General features: G+C 41.4%; 1 protein-coding gene across 1 annotated transcript in view; it reads right to left on the bottom strand.

Moving 5' to 3' along the window:
* The window catches only part of SYCP2L (synaptonemal complex protein 2 like), an 87,394-nt gene that overhangs the window by 42,004 nt on the left and 23,175 nt on the right, over positions 1-22,215 (bottom strand). The window contains exons 11-20 of the mRNA XM_054685588.2: positions 22,102-22,154; positions 21,433-21,478; positions 19,536-19,628; positions 19,374-19,434; positions 7,611-7,759; positions 5,824-5,917; positions 4,883-5,010; positions 3,801-3,848; positions 1,731-1,875; positions 756-805 (exon numbers count right to left, since the gene is read on the bottom strand). Of these exons, the coding sequence (XP_054541563.1) occupies positions 756-805; positions 1,731-1,875; positions 3,801-3,848; positions 4,883-5,010; positions 5,824-5,917; positions 7,611-7,759; positions 19,374-19,434; positions 19,536-19,628; positions 21,433-21,478; positions 22,102-22,154 (867 nt within the window). The remainder of the gene's footprint in view (positions 1-755; positions 806-1,730; positions 1,876-3,800; positions 3,849-4,882; positions 5,011-5,823; positions 5,918-7,610; positions 7,760-19,373; positions 19,435-19,535; positions 19,629-21,432; positions 21,479-22,101; positions 22,155-22,215) is intronic.

Below are 22,215 nucleotides of genomic sequence, written 5' to 3'. Positions count from 1 at the left end.
GGTTTATTCAATATTTATATAAGCCCGAAGGTATCCTAAGCACTTGCAAAATAAATGTCCAAATAATTAAACCATTAAAAGCTTTAGAAAAAACTAAGGGAAGAACTAAACCAACAAGTTTACATCAAAACACAAATTCAAAAGAGTAAATTTGCAGGAAATTGGAATAGCCCAGAATTTTAGCATCATTCATAATAAACATCCTCCAGCAACATTTGGGAACAGTAAAAAAAAAAAAAAAAAAAAAAAAAAAAAAAAAAGACCCTCAATCTTCCTTTTTTTTTGAGACAGGGTCTCATTCTGTCACCCAGGCTGCAGCACAGTGGCACAATCTTGGCTCACTGCAAACCCCACCTCCTAGGCTAAAGCCATCCTCCCACCTCAGCCTCCTGCGTAGCTGGGACTATAAGCATGTGCTACCACGCCTGGCTAATTTTTGTATTTTTTGTAGAGACGGAGTTTCACCATGTTGCCCAGGCTGGTCTCGAACTCCCAAACTCAAGTGATCCACCCGCCTTGGCATCCCAAAGTGCTGGGATTACAGGCGTGAGCCACCACACCCAGCCTAAAACACCTTAAATACTTACCCAAGAGTCATATTAAACATTTAGAAGACCTTGAAATTTCTATTGGCGGTGATTCACATATCAGTAAACCAATATTTTGTTATTTTTATATTTCTGAAAGTTGTTTTTGGAGAAATAAATGCAGTTAAACTCATAGGGCACACAGCAACCCAGATACAATGTACTTACTTGGTCTTTCTCATGGCCACTGCCACTACTGGGAGGGAAAACTGGCAAGACTAAATTGAAAGAAAACAAGTGCACAACATATACATTAACTCATGAGGCATAAAAATTCTCTACTCCGTCTCCCAATATGCTAACGCTAAAAGCAATTCCCACTTCCTACAGCTTCCGGAAATGTCTACTCTTAAGATCCTTTCCTGATTATTCAACCTTGTTCCTCACCACTCAGTTCCTCACCACTCAGCATGAATTCTCTGCTCTAGACTTTGTCCCTGAATGTCACCCTCACATGCTTGTTGTGTCCTTGTAGTTTGTTTCGTTTGAGACAGGGTCTCACTCTGTCGTCTGAGCTGCAGTGCAGTGGCATGATCACTGCTCGCTGCAGCCTTGACCTCCTGGGCTCAAGCAATCCTCCTGCCTCAGCCTCCCCAGTAGCTGGGACCACAGGCACACACCACCATGCCCAGCTAATGTTTTAATTTTCTAGAGGTGTGGTCTCACCACATTGCCTAGGCTGGTCTCAAACTCCTGGGCTCAAACAACCCTCCTACCTCAGCCTCCCAAAGTGCCAGGATTAGAGGTGTGAGCCACCATGCATGCCCTTGTAGTTTTACCTACCTAAGAATGCTTCCCTTTCTCCTCTTCACATTCTATTCTTTTTTCCAAGGGTTAATTCAAGTCCCACCCACCTCTTCTTTAAAGATTTTCCTGATGATTCCAGCTCATGACAGATTCCTCTTATCTGAATTTCTACTCCATTTATACAAAACTCATCAGTAACAATTGTTGGTTAATTTCATGTTCTTCTGTTTCATGTACACCATACATTTTGCCTTTCCAGTGTAACTGTAGCAGGGAAAGCTGGCCCCATAATCATATATTTCTTTGGATCCACTCCCATTATATACTGAAAAATAAATATCTGATTTGAAAATCACTATTTGAAAAGTGATTCAAAAGAAGACATGCCAGACTTACTTCTCAAATTACTTCTGGTTCTTGTCTTCTTTCTACTGGAATATGATTTTAGGGATTTCCTTTTCTGGTTACTGGTCCAAGATAGTTCACTGGTACTTGAATCTTGATTACTCTCAGAGAAGAGATGTTTTCTGTAATGAGACTTCTACAAGCACAGATCAGAAATGAGAATTTTTAGAGGGGTGTTAGTGCCTCTTATGTATAACTAAACATATTCTACAAAGCTAGAGATAAGAGAAGTACCCTTCTAGAAGACTGGGCTCTCTTATATAATATAAAGGCAAAGAAGTATGGAGTGGAAGAAAAGGATTATTGCATCAGTCAATTCTCAACCAAGTTGCTGTTGTATAGGATGACAAAATCCTTTCTAATATAACGTTTGCAACAGAAGAGATGGTGGACGACTGCTCAAAAGCAGACCAATCTCAATATTGTGCCTAATACTACTTCAAAATACTAAGTCAGATGGCAAAAGAAAAGTATGGGAATATTTTTTGCAAAGACAAGCCTCTCTACATTTTAGAAGAACCAAAACCAAAGAGGAGAGTTATTTCTTTTTCTTTTTTCTTTTTTTTGAGATGGAGTCTCACCCTATCGCCCAGGCTGGAGTGCAGTGGCGCAATCTTGGCTCACTGCAACCTCTGCCTCCTGTGTTCAAGCAATTATCCTGCCTCAGCCTCCAGAGTAGCTGGGATTACAGGCGCATGCCACCACCCAGCTAATTTTTTTTTTTTTTTTTTGTATTTTTACTAGAGACGGAGTTTCACTATGTTGGCCAGGCTGGTCTCAAACTCCTGACCTCAGATGATCCACCCACCTTGGCCTCCCAAAGTGCTGGGATTACGGGTGTGAGCCACCGCACCCAGCCCAGCAGGGTAATTTCTGTTTAAAACATAAAGCATTTTGAAATTAAGCCTGGATTATAAAAGATTAGAGATTTAGGGCAAGTTTAATCTTTCTGATGGATTATTCAACTGCACTTTGATATTTATATTTTTAAAATTTTTCTGTTGTTACATTAATTTTCATAAATGCTGTGATGAATACATGTTTGTGCTTGATTTTAATATGGAGCTTGTTTTTTTGAGTTCTGTTTGTTGGGTATCTTCAGGGCCCAGTCCTCAAGCCCTCCTGCCTCTTAAGGGGCTGTAGCATTCAGCTGCTAATAGTTCATTCTCATTTCAGGCCAGGGAGGAGCTAAGTCTCACTCCCAAACATTAGGCTCCTTCAGTCTCTAGATCCCAAATGAAGAAATGAGGCAGAGGCCAAACAAGTCATGTATTCCAAGGAAAAGCCGAGTTGAATGAAAAGAGAACACTCAGCCAGGTGTGGCCAGGTGTGGTTGCTCATGCCTGTAATCCCAGCACTTTGGGAGGCTGAGGCTGGTGATCACCTGAGGTCAGGAGTTTGAGACCAGTCTGGCCAACATGGCAAATCCCAGTCTCTACTAAAGATACAAAAATTAGGCAGGCATGGTGGCATGCCCCTATAATCCTAGCTACTCAGGAGGCTGAAGCAGGAGAATTGCTTGAATCCAGAAGGCGGAGGTGGCAGTGAGCCAAGATTGTGCCATTAGCGAAACTCAGTCTTAAAAAAAAAAAAAAAGTAAAGAAAAGAGTATACACAAACATGGAGGCAAAAACAATCTCAAGGAGGGGATGGTCAAAAAATTGACAGATGGCTGATGGGGCATGGTGGCTCATGCCTGTAATCCCAGAGATTTGGGGAGCCAAAATGGGAGAATCTCTTAAGTCCAGGAGTTTGAGACCAGCCTGGGGAATGGAGCGAGACTCCATCTCTATAAAAAATTTTAAAATGAGCCAGGCGTGGTGGCACCACCTGTAGTTCTTGCTACTCAAGAAGCTGAAGCGGGAGGATCACATGAGCCTGGGAGGCTGAGGCCGCAGTGAGCTATGATGACAGAACAAGGCCTTGTCTTAAAAAAATTTTTTTAAATTGACAGATGGTTGGCCAGGAGAAAATGGTCCATGAACCAGGAAAGGTGGCTTCCACCTGTCACGGTCCCAGTGCAGACAGATAAGAAACTTGAGCCCCACTCCCTGTACTCACGGGTTGTTGCGGGAAGTCAGGGACCCCCAACGGAGGGACCGGCTGAAGCTATGGCAGAAGAACATGGATTGTGAAGATTTCATAGACATTTATTAGTTCCCCAAATTAATACTTTTATAATTTCTTATGCCTGTCTTTACTCAATCTCTGAAAATAAATTGTGAAGATTTCATGGACACTTATCACTTCCCCTTGTGACTTCCTATGCCTTGTGATACCCTTGTATCACAAGGGTATCACAATACCCTTGTGATTTCCTATGCCTGTCTTTAATCTCTGAATCCTGTCAGCTGAGGAGGATGTATGTCACCTCAGGACCCTGTGATGATTGCGTTAACTGCACAAATTGTAGAGCATGTGTGTTTGAACAATATGAAATCTGGGCACCTTGAAAAAAGAACAGGATAACAGCAATGTTCAGGGAATGAGAGAGATAACCTTAAACTCTGACCGCCGGTGAGCCAGGTGGAACAGAGCCATATTTCTCTTCCTTCAAAAGCCAATGGGAGAAATATCGCTGAATTCTTTTTCTCAGCAAGGAACATACCTGAGAAAGAGAATGTGCCCCTGAGGGTGGGCCTCTAAAATGGCCCCCTTGGGTGTGACCATCTTCTATGGTCCAGGCTGTAGTGATAAAATAAGCCCCAGTCTCCCATAGTGCTCCCAGGCTTATTAGGACGAGGAAATTCTCGCCTAATACATTTTGGTCAGACCGGTTGCTCTCAAACCCTGTCTCCTGATAAGATGTTATCGATGACAATGGTGCCCGAAACTTCATTAGCAATTTTAATTTTGCCCCGGTCCTGTGGTCCTGTGATCTCGCCCTGCCTCCATTTGCCTTGTGATATTCTATTACCTTGTGAAGTACGTGATCTCTGTGACCCACACCCTATTCGTACACTCCCTCCCGTTTTGAAAATCCCTAATAAAAACTTGCTGGTTTTACAGCTCAGGGGGCATCACAGAACCTACCGACATGTGATGTCTCCCCCGGATGCCCAACTTTAAAATTTCTCTCTTTTGTAGTCTGTCCCTTTATTTCTCAACCGGCCGACGCTTAGGGAAAATAGCAAAGAACCTACGTGACTATCAGAAGCAGGTTCCCCAATAACAGGTGGCTCAGATTGGTCATTTAAGTGGAGAGTTATTAGGCAGCGGTCATCTTCAGCACTCATAAACTCCACCATGTTAGTGGATTCTTCTGCCTGCTCTATACAAATTAAGAAAAAGACATTTAATATAATAACCGTGCACATGCTGACATACTCACCAGTGGTCTTCATGGGATGTCCCCTCTGGTACCTCTCCATCCTTTGGTAAGACCTGGTAATTAGGTCCTGCCTCAAACCTCCAATCAGAAAGCTATGGGTACAGGCTGGCATGTTGGCTCACGTCTGTAATCCCAGGACTTTGGGAGGCCAAAGTGGGCAGATCACTTGAGGCCAGGAGTTTGAGACCAGCCTGGCCAACATGGCAAAATCCCGTCTCTGCTGAAAATACAAAAAATTAGCTGGGCATGGTGGCACACACCTGTAGTACCAGCTACTTGGGAGGCTGAGGCAGAAGAGTTGCTTAAACCTAGGAGGCAGAGGTTGCAGTGAGCCGAGATCGTGCCACTGCACTCCAGCCTGGGCAACAGAGCAAGACTCCATCTCAAAAAAAAAAAAAAAGAAAGAAAAGAAATCTATGGGCACTTGGGAAAACAGCCTTGGGGCATAACTCAAAAGAGAAACATGGTCTAGTGCAGGGCCGACTTTGTGGGTAGACAAGACCTTCCCTACCCCCATGTCCTGCCTCCCCCAAACCCCATCATTTCTTCTTTGTCATTTCCAGTTGACCCACAAGAGAGACCTTAACAGGTGTAGAAAACAATTCAAGGCTACCAGCAACTCTTCTTCCTCCAGAAGTGCCATCAGACATGCATCACTCATATGACCACAGGTTTCCAGTGACCTCTTCCAACTAAGGTTTCATCGCTTTTACAGAAAACTCAGGGTCAGAATTTTGTTATTTCCCAATATACCTGTTTCTCTTTCAAGGCCACTGGGACTCTCCCTGTCTTCTTTATCAGACTTACTAAAAAGTTCTGAGGAGATTTTCGTCTGGTCAGGCAACATCTGAAATGCAAGACAAAGGTCAACTTTGAAATGTAGTCATCTTTAAAAAAAAAAAATTTAAGGAAAACATAAAGCTTAGAACAAAACACACTGATAAATCAGAAGTTAGTCAAGTTTACCAGTTTGTCCTCTCCTGAAGGATCATTCCACGGTTTCCAGCTTCTCCAGGCCCCACCTCCCTCCAGGACCAGCTCGGGCTAGCCATTCCCCTGCTCCAAGCACTCTTTCCTGGTGTCTTCCCAGCCTCTCCTGTCTCTGGCCCAGGTCTTACCCCATTGGGTAACGTCTAACCGCTGCTTCTCTCAGGCACTGAGTCTCTCTCAGGATGAGTCTGTAGTGAGTTCCCAACTATAGGGTCCTCAGTCCAACCCCTTTCCCTAGAATAGGGGCCTCCTATTCTAGGAACTAGAGCTTTATCACAGGAAAATCCTCATTCTCCCCTCAAAACATTATTATTCATTTTGTGAAATGTGGAAAGACATATGATTTCGATGTTTTTGTGAGTTAAGGCAAACTTGTCTTCAGAACATATGTAATTTGATGGAGGAGGTGTTTTTTACCAAGTGACTGATTTCCCCTTTATTTCTCATCCTCATCCATGAAATGGCCTTTTTGTAAAAAGACCATGTCATTAAAATAAGGTGAGTTTTTAGAAACTATTTTCAGAGCACTTTGCTACATATAAACACCTTCATATACAACTCAAACCAAAAGGAAGCCAGCCCAAGACTTCCTTATCTGGTCTCTGAGCTCTTAATTCAACTTTCTATGGGCCATTACCACAGTATTTTTTGCCTTTTGTCACAAATTTCTTTGCCCTGTCTACCATCTGTGATACAGAAAGGTTTCCTGTTTCTGTCAATAAGTAGGAAACAGAGAGAGTTGGAGACCACAGCAATCTAGAGAAGTACAGACCATTTCCACAAGATAAGACCAACAGGTACAACTATGGAAAAAGTCCCTCAGAAACTTTATTCCTAATGACTCCCTGATACGGTCTGGCTGTGTCCCCACCCAAATCTCATCTTGAATTGTAGCTCCCATAATTCCCACATGTCATGGGAGAGACCCCATGGGAGGTAATTGAAACATGGGGATGGGTCTTTCCCATGCTGTTCTGACAGTAAGTCTCACAAGATCTGATGGTTTTATAAAGGGGAGTTCCCCTACTCTCTTGCCTGCCACCATGTAAGATGTGACTCTGCTCCTCCTTTGCCTTCTACCATGATTGTGAAGCCTCCCCAGCCATGTTGAACTGTGAGTCCATTAAACCTCTTTCCTTTATAAATTACCCAGTCTCTGGTATGTCTTTATTAGCAGCGTGAGAACAGACTAATACACTCCCCCTAGGTCCAGGGGGAGCTGAGAGAGACAGAAATGCCAGTGTCCTCAGGACTCCAGGAAGAAGGTGGTAACAGGGTGATATTATCCTAGAAAACCTTTCAGCTGTTCACAGTTAGTAGAGTAAAGCATTTCAAGGAACAAAGAGGCTTTCTATCCTACCTCAAGACAATGACCCATCAAAAGGGAAAACTGGGATTTAAATCCAGAACTCTCAACTCTTTTTTACATGGCATTCGAAAGACCAGGTTTTCTGCTTTATCAAATATTCACATCAAAACCCAACAAGGACATTTAATAGACATGAAACATACTAAAACATTTTTAAATAATCCAAAAGAATGAAACCTACCACCTGTTTGTCTTCTCCTAAAGCTTGAATGGAAACTTGTGATATGTTGAACTGCAAATCAAAATGGATTTCTATTTTCATGACTTCTTTGTAGCTGATAATCACGGGCTTCTTCAGGTAAATGATAAATATCTTTATCTTCTCCGTTTCTAAGAGAAAATATGGAATATCAATGCATAGCAACATACTTCAATGTTTTATTTTAAAATTTTATCATTTTAAATAACTATGCTAGGGTATTTGTCCAGATTTTTCTGTGGTAAGAAGTTGAAAAGAAATCATATTAAATAACATTACTTTGAAATTGTCCTTTAGATGCACGTGTATTTACACATATACACATACAACACAATTAAGTGGTTGATCTTGCAAACATTGGAAGTAACTTACCTTAGCAGCAAAGAAATGAAGATCGTTTTGTCTTCTGCAATTCAGTTTTTTTAAGAGCATTTTGTTTATACAAGGCTATCATCTGCAACAGGTATTTTATTCCCAAATATACTATGCACAATATTCACTCTCTCTCTCTCTGAAATTCTACTTATTTCTAAAATTGAAAATAAAACTCACTGTCCCCAATGTGCAAAATGGAATAATCTACCACCATTTCAATGGACTCCACTTGAAGAAGAGACAGAAACACCTTAGAAAAAATTCTGTAGGCCAGGCGTGGTGGCTCACGCCTGTAATCCCAGCACTTTGGGAGGCCGAGGCAGGTGGATCATGAGGTCAGGAGATGGAGACCATCCTGGCTAACACAGTGAAACCCTGTCTCTGCTAAAAATACAAAAAATTAGCTGGGCGTGGTGGTGGGTGCTTCTAGTCCCACCTATTCGGGAGGCTGAGGCAGGAGAATGGCGTGAACCCAGGAGGCGGAGCTTGCAGTGAGCCGAGATCGTGCCACTGCAGTCCAGCCTGGAGGAGACGGCGAGACTCCGTCTCAAAAAAAAAGAAAAAAAGAAAAAGAAAAAAAAAGAAGTCTGCATCTCCCAGCACTTTGGGAGGCCGAGGCGGATGCATCACGAAGTCAGGAGTTCAAAACCAGCCTGACCAACACACTGAAACCCTATCTCTACTGAAAATACAAAAATTAGCTGGGCATGGTGGTGCACCCCTGTAATCCCAGCTACTCAGGAGGCTGAGGCAGGAGAATCGCTTGAACCCGCTAAGCGGAGGTTGCAATGAGCCGAGATCATGCCACTGTACTCCAGCCTGGGTGACAGAGCGAGGCTCCATCTCAAAAAAAAAAAAAAAAAAAAAAAAAAGTGTGTTTCAGACAATAGCCTCCTTGCAGGCTCCTCCCAGGTCACCGGCCCTTTCCCGACAAATTGTAATCGGGCTTAGAAGAGAAAATAGCTTAGACCAAATTCACAAAGAGTCCAAGAATACACCACATTAAGTACAAGGTAAGTCGGAAGAAGCAGAATAGAAAAGGCAGCAAAGTCCAGGAAAGAACAGGCAAAGCTAATGGCCACAAATTAATGAGAAGGGAAAGAAGGGAAAAAAAAAGAGTGAAACATACATGAGTCTAAATCTGTGAGGTCCAACTCATCAGAGTACTTAAAGCATGCCTAGTTACTAACTGAGATGCTCTGTAAGCATCAAATACACATCGGATTATGAAGACTCAGTACACAAAAGAAGAATGTAAAATGTATCATTAATAATTTTAAAATATTGATTACATGTTAAAATAATATTCTGGATATTATTATTTCAGGATATAATATTCTGGATATTATTATTCCAGCATATAATATTCTGGGTTAAATAAAATATATTAATAAAATTAATCTACTTAATCTACTTTTTTAATCTACTCAAATTAATCTACTTTTTTCTTTAATGTGACTACTAGAAAATTTTAAATTAAGTATCTGGCTCACCTCATATTTCTATAGGACAGTGCTGGTCTAGAGTAAGCCTCCATGATCTCCCCAAAATACTAATCTTACCGGACATTTTACTCATCACTCCAGGGAAAGTCTATAAAACCATGCAACAAAAGTAATCTTAAATATCTTAAAAAGTAACTAGCTAATTGTTAGCCCGGCATGGTGGCGGGCACCTGTAGTCCCAGCTACTCGGGATGTTGAGGCAGAAGAATGGCATGAACCCAGGAGGAGGAGCTTGCAGTGAGCTGAGATTGCACCACTGCACTCCAGCCTGGACGACAGAGTGAGACTTCGTCTCAAAAAAAAAAAAAAAAGTAACTAGCTAACTGGGCCGTGGGATCAATGCAAACATATATAAGGGTCAGAAGAAATACCATGAGGGCTACATCAAGCTTCCAACATACTACACTGCCAACTCCATAACCAGGAGGGCTATGATACAGAACAAAAGTCTTACTTACAGAATTTACTAGACAATCATCAGTTTCTTTGGCTATAAGAATGGAAAGAGTAATACCTACTTCCTGTAGAAATTGTGAGGCACTTTGTAAATTAAAAACCATGAACCACAGAAATGTGATCTATTCATGAAGTTACAAAATATTAACTTTGGCAAGTTGACTCCTGAAAGCTGTTAACTGAGCACCCACATTCTTAAAGAAAATAATGAATTATTTTTACCTTTTTCCTTTTCCCCCACCTCTTACTTAGCTCTTTAGGAATGCAATTATGAAAAACAAACAAACAAACAAACAAAAAACATTAAAAAGTGGTCGGCCAGGCATTTTGGCTCACGCCTGTAATCCAGCACTTTGGGAGGCCGAGGCGGGCAGATCACGAGGTCAGGAGATCGAGACCATCCTGGCTAACACGGTGAAACCCCGTCTTTACTAAAACATACAAAAAATTAGCCAGGTGTGGTGGCAGGCTCCTGTAGTTCCAGCTACTCGGGAGGCTGAGGCAGAAGAATGGCGTGAACCCAGGAGGCGGAGCTTGCAGTGAGCCAAGATCGTGCCACTGCACTTCAGCCTGGGCGACAGAGTGAGACTCCGTCTCAAAAAAAAAAAAAAGGTGGTCAAAGGACATAAACAGACACTTCTCAAAAGAAGATATTCATGCAGCCAACAAACATATGAAAAAAAACTCAACATCACTGATCATCAGAGAAATGCAAATCAAAACCACAATGAGATATCATCTCAAGCCAGTCAGAATGGCTATTATTAAAAAGTCAAACAACAGATGCTGGCAAGGTTGCAGAGAAAAAGGAACACTTTACACTGTTGGTGGGAGCGTAAATTAGTTCAACCACTGTGGAAGGCAGTGTGGTGATTCCTCAAAGACCTAGAGAAAGAAATACCATTTGACCCAGCAATCCCATTACTGGGTATATGCCTAAAGGAATATAAATCATTCTATTATAAAAATACATGCACACCTATGTTCATTGCAGCACTATTCACAATAGCAAAGACATGGAATCAATCTAAATGCCCATCAATGATAGACTGGATAAAGAAAATGTGGTACATACACACCTTGGAATACTATGCAGCCATAAAAAAAAATGAGATCACGTCCTTTGCAGGGACATGGATGGAGCTCGAAGCCATCATCCATAGCAAACTAACACAGGAACAGAAAACCAAACACCGCATGTTCTCACTTATAAGTGGGAGCTGAATGATGAGAACACATGGACACATTGCGGGGAACACATACTGGGGCCTGGGTATGTTGGGGGAGAACATCAGGAAGAACAACTAATGGATGCTGGGCTTAACACTTAGGTGATGGGATGGTCTGTGCAGCAACCCACTATGGCACATGTAACAAACCTGTACATCCTGCACATGTACCTATGTAACAAACCTGTACATCCTGCACCTACATAACAAACCTGTACATCCTGCACATGTACCCATGAACTTAAAAGTTGAAGAAAAAAAAAAAAGGAACGCAATTATAACATTTACCTTCTTTCCATGAGGCACTCTCTGTGCTGCAGAGAGTATGTAACAAACCTGTACATCCCGCACATGTACCCATTAACTTAAAAGTTACCTATGTAACAAACCTGTAACAAACCTGTAACAAACCTGTAACAAACCTGTGTAGGTTTACCTATGTAACAAACCTGTACATCCTGCACATGTACCCATGAACTTAAAATAAAAGTTGAAGAAAATTATAACATTTACCTTCTTCCCATGAGGCACTCTCTGTGCTGCAAGCTCATCTAACTATATGTTTGCTTAGAAATTCTAAGGAGGCCAGGCACGGTGTCTCACGCCTGTAATCTCAGCACTTTGGGAGGGCGAGGCTGTTGGATCACTTGAGGTCAGGAGTTCGAGACCAGCCTGGCCAACATGGCAAAACCCCATCTCTACTAAAATACAAAAATTAGCTGGGTATGGTGGTATGGGCCTGTAATCCCAGCTACTCAGGAGGCTGAGGCAGGAGAATCGTTTGAACACAGGAGGCAGAGGTTGCAGTGAGCCAAGATCACGCCACTGCACTCCAGCCTGGGTGACACAGTGAAAGTCTCAAAACAAAACAAAACCAAACCAAACAAAACAAAAAGAAATTCTAAGGAACAAACGTTGAACCAAACCAGGCACCCCCTGAGATTCTCCCCACCAGGAGATTGCCTTGAGACAACAGTCAATGTACAACCTAGTTCTGCCCACGATGGCACCAGCCAGACCACCTGATGGATAAGCCATCAAAGCAAGTCATGAAGACCCCACACTTCCTCACTCTCTCCCTTACATGCCATTCATGCCAAGTTCCCTTTAAAATCCCCTGCTTTCTTGCTCACCCATTGCCTGCAAACAGACTTGGTGGTTTTGAGGGTGGGGGGTACCATGGGAGTGAGACCGGCCCTTTGGATTGCATGGGAGCTGGGTGAGGCCTGTGACTGCTGACTTTTCCCCATTTCCCTGACAACCTGCATGACTCAGCAGAGACAGCCATAATCCTCCTAGGAACATAACTCCATTGACCTGGGAACCTCACCCGTATCCCCACAGCAGCCGCAGCAAGACCCACCCAAGGAGAGTCTGAGTTCAGACACTTCTAATCCTGCCCCCACCCAATGATCCTTCCCTACCTATCCTGGTAACTGAAGACTAAGGGAATATACTCTTGGGAGTTCTAGGGCCCCACCCACCACCTGTTCCTCCCCACACTACCATAGCTGATGCTCTCTGGAAATCACCACCTACCGGCAGAAGGCCAACCAGCACAAAAACAGAGCATTAAACTACCAAAGTTAAGAACCATCACAGAGTCCATTTCACCCCACTGCCACCTCCATCAGAACAGGTGCCGGTATCCATGGCTGAGAGACCCATAGACAGTTCACATCACAGGACTCTGTGCAGACAACCCCCAGTACCAGCCCGGAGCCTAGTAGACTTGCTGGGTGGCTAGATCCTGAAGAGAGATAATAATCTCTACGGCTCGGCTCTCAGGAAGCCACAACCATAGGAAAAGAGGGAGAGTACTACATCAAGGGCACACCCCACGGGACAAAAGAATCTGAACAACAGCCTTCAGCCCCAGACCTTCCCTCTGACAGAGCCTACCCAAATGAGAAAGAACCAGAAAACCAACTCTAGTACTATGACAAAATAAGGTTCTTTAACACCCTCCAAAAATCATACTAGCTCACCAGCAATGGATCCAAACCAAGAAGAAATCCCTGATGTACCTGAAAAAGAATTCAGGAGGTTAGTTATTAAGCTAATCAGGGAGGCACCAGAGAAAGGTGAAGCCCAATGTAAGGAAATAAAAAAATCATACAAGAAGTGAAAGGAGAACTATTCAATGAAATAGATGGCATAAATAAAAAACAATCAAAATTTCAGGAAACAATGGACAACTTACAGAAATGCAAAATGCTCTGGAAAGTCTCAGCAATAGAATCGAACAAGTAGAAGAAAGAAAGTCAGCCGGGCATGGTAGCTCACGCCTGTAATCCCAGCACTTTGGGAGGCCAAGGTGGGCGGATCACGAGGTCAGGAGATTGAGACCATCCTGGCCAACATGGTGAAACCCGTCTCTACTAAAAATACAAAAATTAGCTGGGTATGGTGGCACGTGCCTGTAATCCCAGCTACTCGGGAGGCTGAGGCATGAGAATCACTTGAACCCAGGAGGCGGAGGTTGCAGTGAGCTGAGATCACACCATTGCACTCCAGCCTGGCAACAGAGCGAGACTCTGTCTCAAAAAAAGAAAAGAAAAAAAAAGTCAGAGCCCGAAGACAAGGTCTTCGAATTCACCCAATACAACAAAGACAAAGAAAAAAGAATAAGAAAATACGAACAAAGTCTCCAAGAAGTCTGGGATGATGTTAAACGACCAAATGTGAGAATAATTGGCACTCCCGAGAAAGAAGAGAAATACGAAAGTTTGGAAAATATATTTGGGGGAATAATCAAGGAAAACTTCCCCAGCTTTGCTAGAGACCAAGACATCCAAATACAAGAAGCACAAAGAACACTCGGGAAACTCATCGCAAAAAGATCATTGGCGAGCCACACTGTCATCAGGTTTTCTTTCCTTTTCTTTTTTTTTTTTTTTTTGAGATGGAGTCTCGCTGTGTTGTCCAGGCTGGAGTAAGGTGGTGCGATCTTGGCTCACTGCAAACTCCTCCTCCTGGGTTCACACCACTCTCCAGCCTCAACCTCCCAACAAAGGAAAGAATCTTGAGAGCAGTGAGACAAAAGCACCAGGTAACCTATAAAGGAAACCTATCAGATTAACAGCAGATTTCTCAGCAGAAATCCTACAAGCTAGAAGGGATTGGGGCCCTATCTTCTGCCTCCTCAAACAAAACAATTATCAGCCAAGAATTTAGTATCCAGCGAAAATAAGCTTCACATATGAAGGAAAGATACAGCCTTTTTCAGACAAATAAATGCTGAGAGAATTTGCCACTACCAAGCCACCACTACAAGAACCGCTAAAAGGAGCTCTAAATCTTGAATCCTGGAAACACATCAAAACAGAACCTCTTTAAGGCATAAATCACACAGGACCTATAAAACAAAAATACAATATTACAAACAAAAACCAAAGCATATAAGCAAGAAGTAGCATGATGAATGGAATGGTACCTCACATCTCAATACTAACATTGAATGTAAATGGCCTAAATGCTCCACTTAAGAGATACAGAATTGCAGAATGAATAAGAATTCACCAACCATCTGCTGTCTTCAAGAGACTCACCTAACACATAAGGACTCATATAAACTGAAGGTAAAGGAGTGGAAAAAGACATTTCATGCAAAAGGACACCAAAAGCGAGCAGGAGTAGTTATTCTCATATCAGACAAAACAAACTTTAAAGAAACAGCAGTTAAAAAAGACAAAGAGGGACGTTATATAATGATAAAAGGCCTTGTCCAACAGAAAAATATCACAGTCCTAAACATATATGCACCTAACACTGGAGTTCCAAAATTTATAAAACAATTACTAATAGACTTAAGAAATGAGATAGACAGCAACACGATAATCGTGGGGGACTTCAATACTCCACTGACAGCACTAAACAGGTCATCAAGACAGAAAGTCAACAAAGAAACAATGGATTTAAACTACACCCTGGAACAAATGAACTTAACAGATACATACAGAACATTCCATCCAACAACCGCAGAATATACGTTCTATTCAACAGGTGCCTGGAACTTTCTCCAAGATAGACCATATGAGAAGACCACAAAATGAGCCTCAATAAATTTAAGAAAACTGAAATTATTATTATGATTATTTTATTTTTTGAAATGGAGTCTTGCTCTGTCACCCAGGCTGGAGTGCAGTAGTGCAATCTTGGTTTACTGCAACCTCCACCTCCCAGGTTCAAGCGATTTTCCTGCCTCAGCCTCCCAAGTAGCTGGCATTACAGGCATGCGCCACCATGCCCGGCTAATTTTTTTGTATTTTTAGTAGAGTCAGGGTTTCACCATGTTGACCAGGCTGGTCTTGAACTCCTGACCTCAGGTGATCTGCCCACCCTGGCCTCCCAAAGTGCTGGGATTACAGGCGTGAGCCACCACGCCTCGGCTAGAAAGTTGAAATTATATCAAGCACTCTCTCAGACCACAGTGGAATAAAACTGGAAATCAACTCCAAAAGGAACCTTCAAAACCATGCAAATACATGGAAATTAAATAACCTGCTACTGAATGATCATTGGGTCAAAAATGAAATCAAGATGGAAATTTAAAAATTCTTTGAACTGAGTGACAACAGTGACACAACCTATCAAAACCTCTGAGATACAGCAAAGGCAATGCTAAGAGGAAAGTTCACAGCCCTAAACACCTACATCAAAAAGTCTGAAAGAGCACAAACAGACAATCTAAGGTCACACCTCAAGGAACTAGAGAAATAAGAACAAACCAAACTCAAACCCCGTAGAAGAAAAGAAATAACCAACATCAGACCAGAACTAGATGAAATTGAAACAAAACAATACAAAAGATAAATGAAACAAAAAGCTGGTTCTTTGAAAAGATAAATAAAACTGATAGACCATGAGTAAGACTAACCAAGAAAAGAAGAGAGAAAATCCAAATAAACTCAGTAAGAAATGAAACAGGAGATATTACAACTGACACCACCGAAATACAAAAGATCATTTAAGGCTTCTATGAACACCATTACACACATAAACTAGAAAACCTAGAAGAGATGGATAAATTTCTGGAAAGATACAACCCTTCTAGCTTAAATCAGGAAGAATCAGATACCCTGAATAGACCAATAACAAGCAGTGAGATTGAAATTGTAATTTAAAAATTACCAACACCAAAAAGCCCAGGACCAGACAGATTCACAGCAGAATTCTACCAGACAGTCAGAGAAGAATTGGTGCCAATCCTACTGACATTATTCCACAAGATAGAGAAAGAGGGAACCCTCCCTAAATCATTCTATGAAGCCAGTATCACCCTAATACCAAAAGCAGGAAGGGACATTACCAAAAAAGAAAACTACAGACCAATATCCCTGATGAACATAGATGCTAAAATTCTTAACAAATACTAGCTAACCGAATCCAACGACATATCAAAAAGATAATCCACCATCATCAGGTGGGTTTCATACCAGGGATGCAGGAATGGTTTAATATGCACAAGTCAATAAATGTGATACACCACAAAAACAGAATTAAAAACAAAAATCACATGATCATCTGCATAGATGCAGAAAAAGCATTCGACAAAATCCAGCATCCCTTTATGATTAAAACTCTCAGCAAAATCGGCATACAAGGGACATACCTCAATGTAATAAAAGCCATCTATGACAAACCCATAGCCAACATAATACCGAATGGGGAAGAGTTGAAAGCATTCCATCTGAGAACTGGAACAGGACAAGGATGCCCACTCTCACCACTCCTCTTCAACATGGTATCGGAAGTCCTAGCCAGAGCAATCAGACAAGAGACAGAAATAAAGGGCATCCAAATTGGTAAAGAGGAAGTCAAACTGTCTCTGTTTGCTGATGATAATGATTGTATACCTAGAAAACTCTAAAGATTCCTCCAGAAAGCTCCTTGAACTGATAAAAGAATTCAGCAAAGTTTCCAGATATAAAATTAATGTACACAAATCGGTAGCTCTTCTATACACCAACAGCAACCAAGCTGAGAATCAAATCAAGAACTCAACCCCTTTTACCATAGATGCAAAAAATAAAATAAAATAACTTAGGGATGGGCCAGGTGCGGTGGTTCACGCCTGTAATCCCAGCACTTTGGGAGGCTGAGTTGGGCGGATCACCTGAGGTCAGGAGTTCATGATCCGCCTGGCTAACATGGTGAAACCCAGTCTCTACTAAAAATACAAAATTAGCTGGGTGTGGTGGTGGGCACCTGTAATCCCAGCTACTCAGGAGGCTGAGGCAGGAGAATCACTTGAACCCAGGAGGCAGAGGTTGCAGTGAGTTGAGATCACACCACTGTACTCACTCCAGCCTGGGTGACAGAGTAAGACTCCATCTCCAAAAAAAAAAAAAACAAAACAAAAAAAAACTTAGGGATATACCTAACCAAGGAGGTGAAAGATCTCTACAAGGAAAACTACAAAACACTGCTGAAAGAAATCATAGACAACACAAACAAATGGAAACACATCCCATGCTCATGGATGGGTAAAATCAATATTGTGAAAATGATCATACTGCCAAAAGCAATCTACACATTCAATACAATTCCCAGTAAAATATCACCATCATTCTTCACAGAATTAGAAAAAACAATCCAAAAATTTGTATGGAACCAAAAAGAGCCTACATAGCCAAAGCAAGACTAAGCAAAAAGAACAAATCTGGAGGCATCAAATTACCGGACTTCAAACTATACTACAAGGCCATAGTCATGAAAACAGCATGGTACTGGTATAAAAATAGGCACATAGACCAATGGAACAGAATAGAGAACCCAGAAATAAACCCAAATACATACAGCAAACAAAAACATAAAGTAGGGAAAGGATATCCTTTTCAACAAATGGTGCTGAGATAATTAGCAAGCCACATGTAGGAGAATGAAACTGGATCCTCCTCCCTCTCCTTATACAAAAATCAACTCAAGACGGATGAAGGACTTAAATCTAAGACCTGAAACTATAAAAATTCTTGAAGAATGGGCACGGTGGCTCACACATGTAATCCCAGCACTTTGGGAGGCCAAGGTGGACGGATCACCTGAAATCAGGAGTTCAAGACCAGCCTGACCAACAGGGAGAAACCCCATCTCTATTAAAAATACAAAAAATTAGCCAGGCATGGTGGCACATGCCTGTCATCCCAGCAACTCGGGAGGCCAAAGCACAAGAATTGCTTGAACCTGGGAGGCAGAGTTTGTGGTGAGCCAAGATTGCGCCATTGCACTCCAGCCTGGGCAACAAGAGCAAAACTCCACTTCAAAAAAAAAAAAATTCTAGAAGATAACATTGGAAAAACCCTTCTAGACATTGGCTTAGGCAAGGATTTCATGACCAAAAAACCAAAAGCAAATGCAATAAAAACAAAGATAAATAGCTGGGACTTAATTAAACTAAAGATCTTTTGCATGGCAAAAGGAACAGTCAGCAGAGTAAACAGACAACCCACAGAGTGGAGAAAACCTTCACAATCTATACATCTGACAAAGGACTAATATCCAGAATTTACAACGAACTCAAATAATTCAGCAAGAAAAAAAAAAAATCCCATCCAAAAGTGGGGTAAGGACATGAATAGACAATTCTCAAAAGATATACAAATGGCCAGAAAACACAAAAAAATGCTCAACATCACTAATGATCAGGGGAATGCAAATCAAAATCTCTGATCTGCAAAGCCCTTGATCCTAACTACTAGTTACAAGAAAGCCTGGCAATCCGTCTCCATAGAGGGGGCAGGCACCTTCATTTCCTGACAGCCATGTCCTTTCTTGCTAGATGTCTTCCTTACTAACCACAGTTTACTACCTGATTTTCTAGGTTTATCAAGAGAGGAACTAGGATGACATGTTCTCCTCTCCCCATCAGACTCTTTCAAACCAAAGCAGCACTTTGGGGAAAAGCATTGTTAATTGATTGCTGGATCATATGGTAGTTCTACTTTTGTGAGGATCTATAAACATTTTTAAAATGAAAAAACTAGACAAATAATTTAATCCCAAGGTCACAAAGCATAGAAGTCACAAACCTGTGACAGCACACCTTCCATCATACCATACAGCCTTCCTACCTCAAGGCATGGTCAAAATATGCCCTAGAATTAAATAAATACACACTGCATATACAACAGAAATAATATTTGGAACTGGACGTGGGTTGTTTAAATGTATCATATTACCTGTTATGCTGAAATTCATCACCGCTTCCTTCGGAAGTGTCACTGAGTCCCATAGAGTATTCTTGGGAAAATAAATAAGTGAAATTCATGAGTGCAAAACACATACTTACCTAAAAAAGATCTCTAAAGGCTTAGTTCTAACCAAGAATCGAACATCATTACCTCAGCATTGTCTATATAAAAAGTGACACTCTGACTTCCTAGGTTGAAGTCGATCCAAAATTTCTCTAATTTTTCATCCGCTGGTTTTCTCATCTGTAAGAGATCATTTCAGCATGACTTATACACATAAAAATCATGCTATAGAGTCAGATAAACATTATTCCCTTGAAAATAGAATTTGTGCTCTTCCTGGAACAGCATTATCCTAGCATTATAGGGCCTCTATTGACTGACTCTTTTGTGCAAAACAGAAGGATCTCAATTTTATAGAACTCAGCCATTTCCTCCTCACCCCTCCAAAAATCCCACTATCCTTAGCATATTTGATAGATATTTAAATGTGTCACATGATTCTATCCACACAATTTTTTTTCTAATGAAAATCACGGAGAAAACAGTTCTATGTTGAATCAGTAACAAGCCACACTGCATATGGATGGAAACTTCTGGAGAAGGAGATACTGTAACCAAACATGAGTGATTTGCCATCTATCTTCCAACCATTAGAGTACAGCTAAGACTTGAAGACTTAAAATTTCCTTCATTTTAATTATTCTAAAATAAATAGATGCTTATAGTTAAAACAGGGGAAAAAAGATTCTAACAGTATGGTGTTTATAGAAACAGTAAACATCTTCTCTGCCCCTCAGTTTTTCATAAGTACCTTTCCATAGGCACCATTAACAATGCCTTTGTTTCCTCCCAGATGTTTTCTAGACATATATCAACAAGTATACTCGGGAGGCTGAGGCAGGAGAATGGCGTGAACCCGGGAGGCGGAGTTGGCAGTGATCCGAGATCACATGATGGCACTCCAGCCTGGGCAACAGAGTGAGACTCCGTCTCAAAAAAAAAAAAAAAGTATATAGAAAGCTTTTATTCCCCAACAACAGATAAAACACTAGACTTACTATTCTACAATCCAACTTTCCAATAAGTTGTGTTTCTTGGACATCTTTCCTTTGTATCATACATGTCTACCTTTTAATAGCTACAGAGGTGAATGAGGGCTTTCACCCACAATACATGTTCCTGGAAGCCAATGTAAGGGTCAGGGTAAGGGCCCTGATGGAAGTGAATGGAAATTTGGATGTCATAGAAAGAAGAAAAACCAAACAGAGAGCAGAATCTTCAGACAACCAAAGGGAAAATACACAGAATTGAGACACAAGAATCAGCCTACCAGACTCAGTTCTAGAGAGAAGGAATGTGTAGTGTAGCCATGAGTTGAAAGTTTAGCTCTGAGAGGCCAAGAAGGGGACTCTGAACCCAAAACAAAGAAATCATGAATGAGGACATTCTGAAGACAGGGTTCAGGACACTCAAACAAAGTCAAGCTTCCAAGACCTCTAAATATTTTAGCCTGAAACTGAGATGCTGTAGGTTAGGGCCCTTTTATATGAGGGACCTTGTTCCTCTAGAAACCAAATGTGGGGTGGGGAAGAAACTGGTCAACCTTGGACTATAAAGTGCAAGGTAGAATGAGAGAGAGAGAAAGGACAGTGGCCCCAATTGTTGAGAATAAGAGGACAGGGCATAAACCGGAAGGAAAGAAGCAAGGAAATCATCCTTTTTACCCCAGTCTAGGCATGAATTATGTTACCCATGAATAGGGTAAAATGAGGCAAGCTTCCTGTAACTGTGCTCATGTACACAGTACAGACCCTAAAATTCCTTTTTCCAGTAGTAACAGTAGAGCCCTTAAACTTACTGGTAATGCATTCTGGTTAGGGTATGGTATGATCGGTTTGAGAACTGAGGTCATTAGAAGACGTTGGCATCCTTTTTTAAAAAGCCCTTTTGAGTTATGAGAGCAAAAGTTTGATCTAACCACATAAACCTAACTCCTGGTTTCACTGCACACCACCCTCAGGACCTCCAGGAGGGATGAACATACCTCATGCTCATCAGCAAAAGCAGCAATACACGGAAATGAATACACCCTGCAAAATACCTCACAATTAAAAAAATAAAACATGAATGAATCTTAAACACATCTACAGACGTTCCGCAGCAAGCACTTATAACTAGAGTATGCCATTAAGTCTCCTCATACAGAGTACAATAGGGGGTTTCAAGCCTGCAAATGGAGACCTACTATGGGTAGATTTCAAATCTCCATCTGGCAGTCAGTAAGCCAGGTTTACTAGTACTGTATCTCAACCCAGTTACTCAGCCAGATTCCCAAACAAAAGGAGTGAATTTAGCAAATATTGTCTGACCAAGGACTTAACTGTTCACGATACAACTACCTCCAGCAACCTCAAGTCAGGAAATTGTTCTTCATAAAGTCTATGAACTCTTTAAAGAATGTATTATTTTAAAATACTCCAAGTCACAAATATAATAAAACTGATAGAGGTAATTTTTAAACACACTCCAACAAGCCACTAGGCAGAAAGGGTCTGATCTTCTCAGGTTTCCACTCAATGGACAACTCAGTATACTCTGTAAATGATGTACCCAATATTCTCTCCTAAAATGAAACAGACCCTAAACTGTTCTTTTAAAATATTAGACATTTTCAGAATACAACTAGTCAATAATGCTCAGAGACACAACTTACCTTCTTTGGTCACCAAGTCTGTTGTTTAGGTGATTGAGAAAACGTCTACTGTCCTTCAAAGCAAATGATATAAACTTTTATTAAAAAAAAATCAAGATGTCTTAGTTAATACTA

The sequence above is a fragment of the Pan troglodytes genome, chromosome 5 (genome assembly GCF_028858775.2).
Source record: "Pan troglodytes isolate AG18354 chromosome 5, NHGRI_mPanTro3-v2.0_pri, whole genome shotgun sequence".
Classification (NCBI taxonomy): Eukaryota; Metazoa; Chordata; class Mammalia; order Primates; family Hominidae; genus Pan; species Pan troglodytes.
Note: the sequence above shows the minus strand (reverse complement) of the source record. Positions and strands in the feature narration are given on the sequence as shown.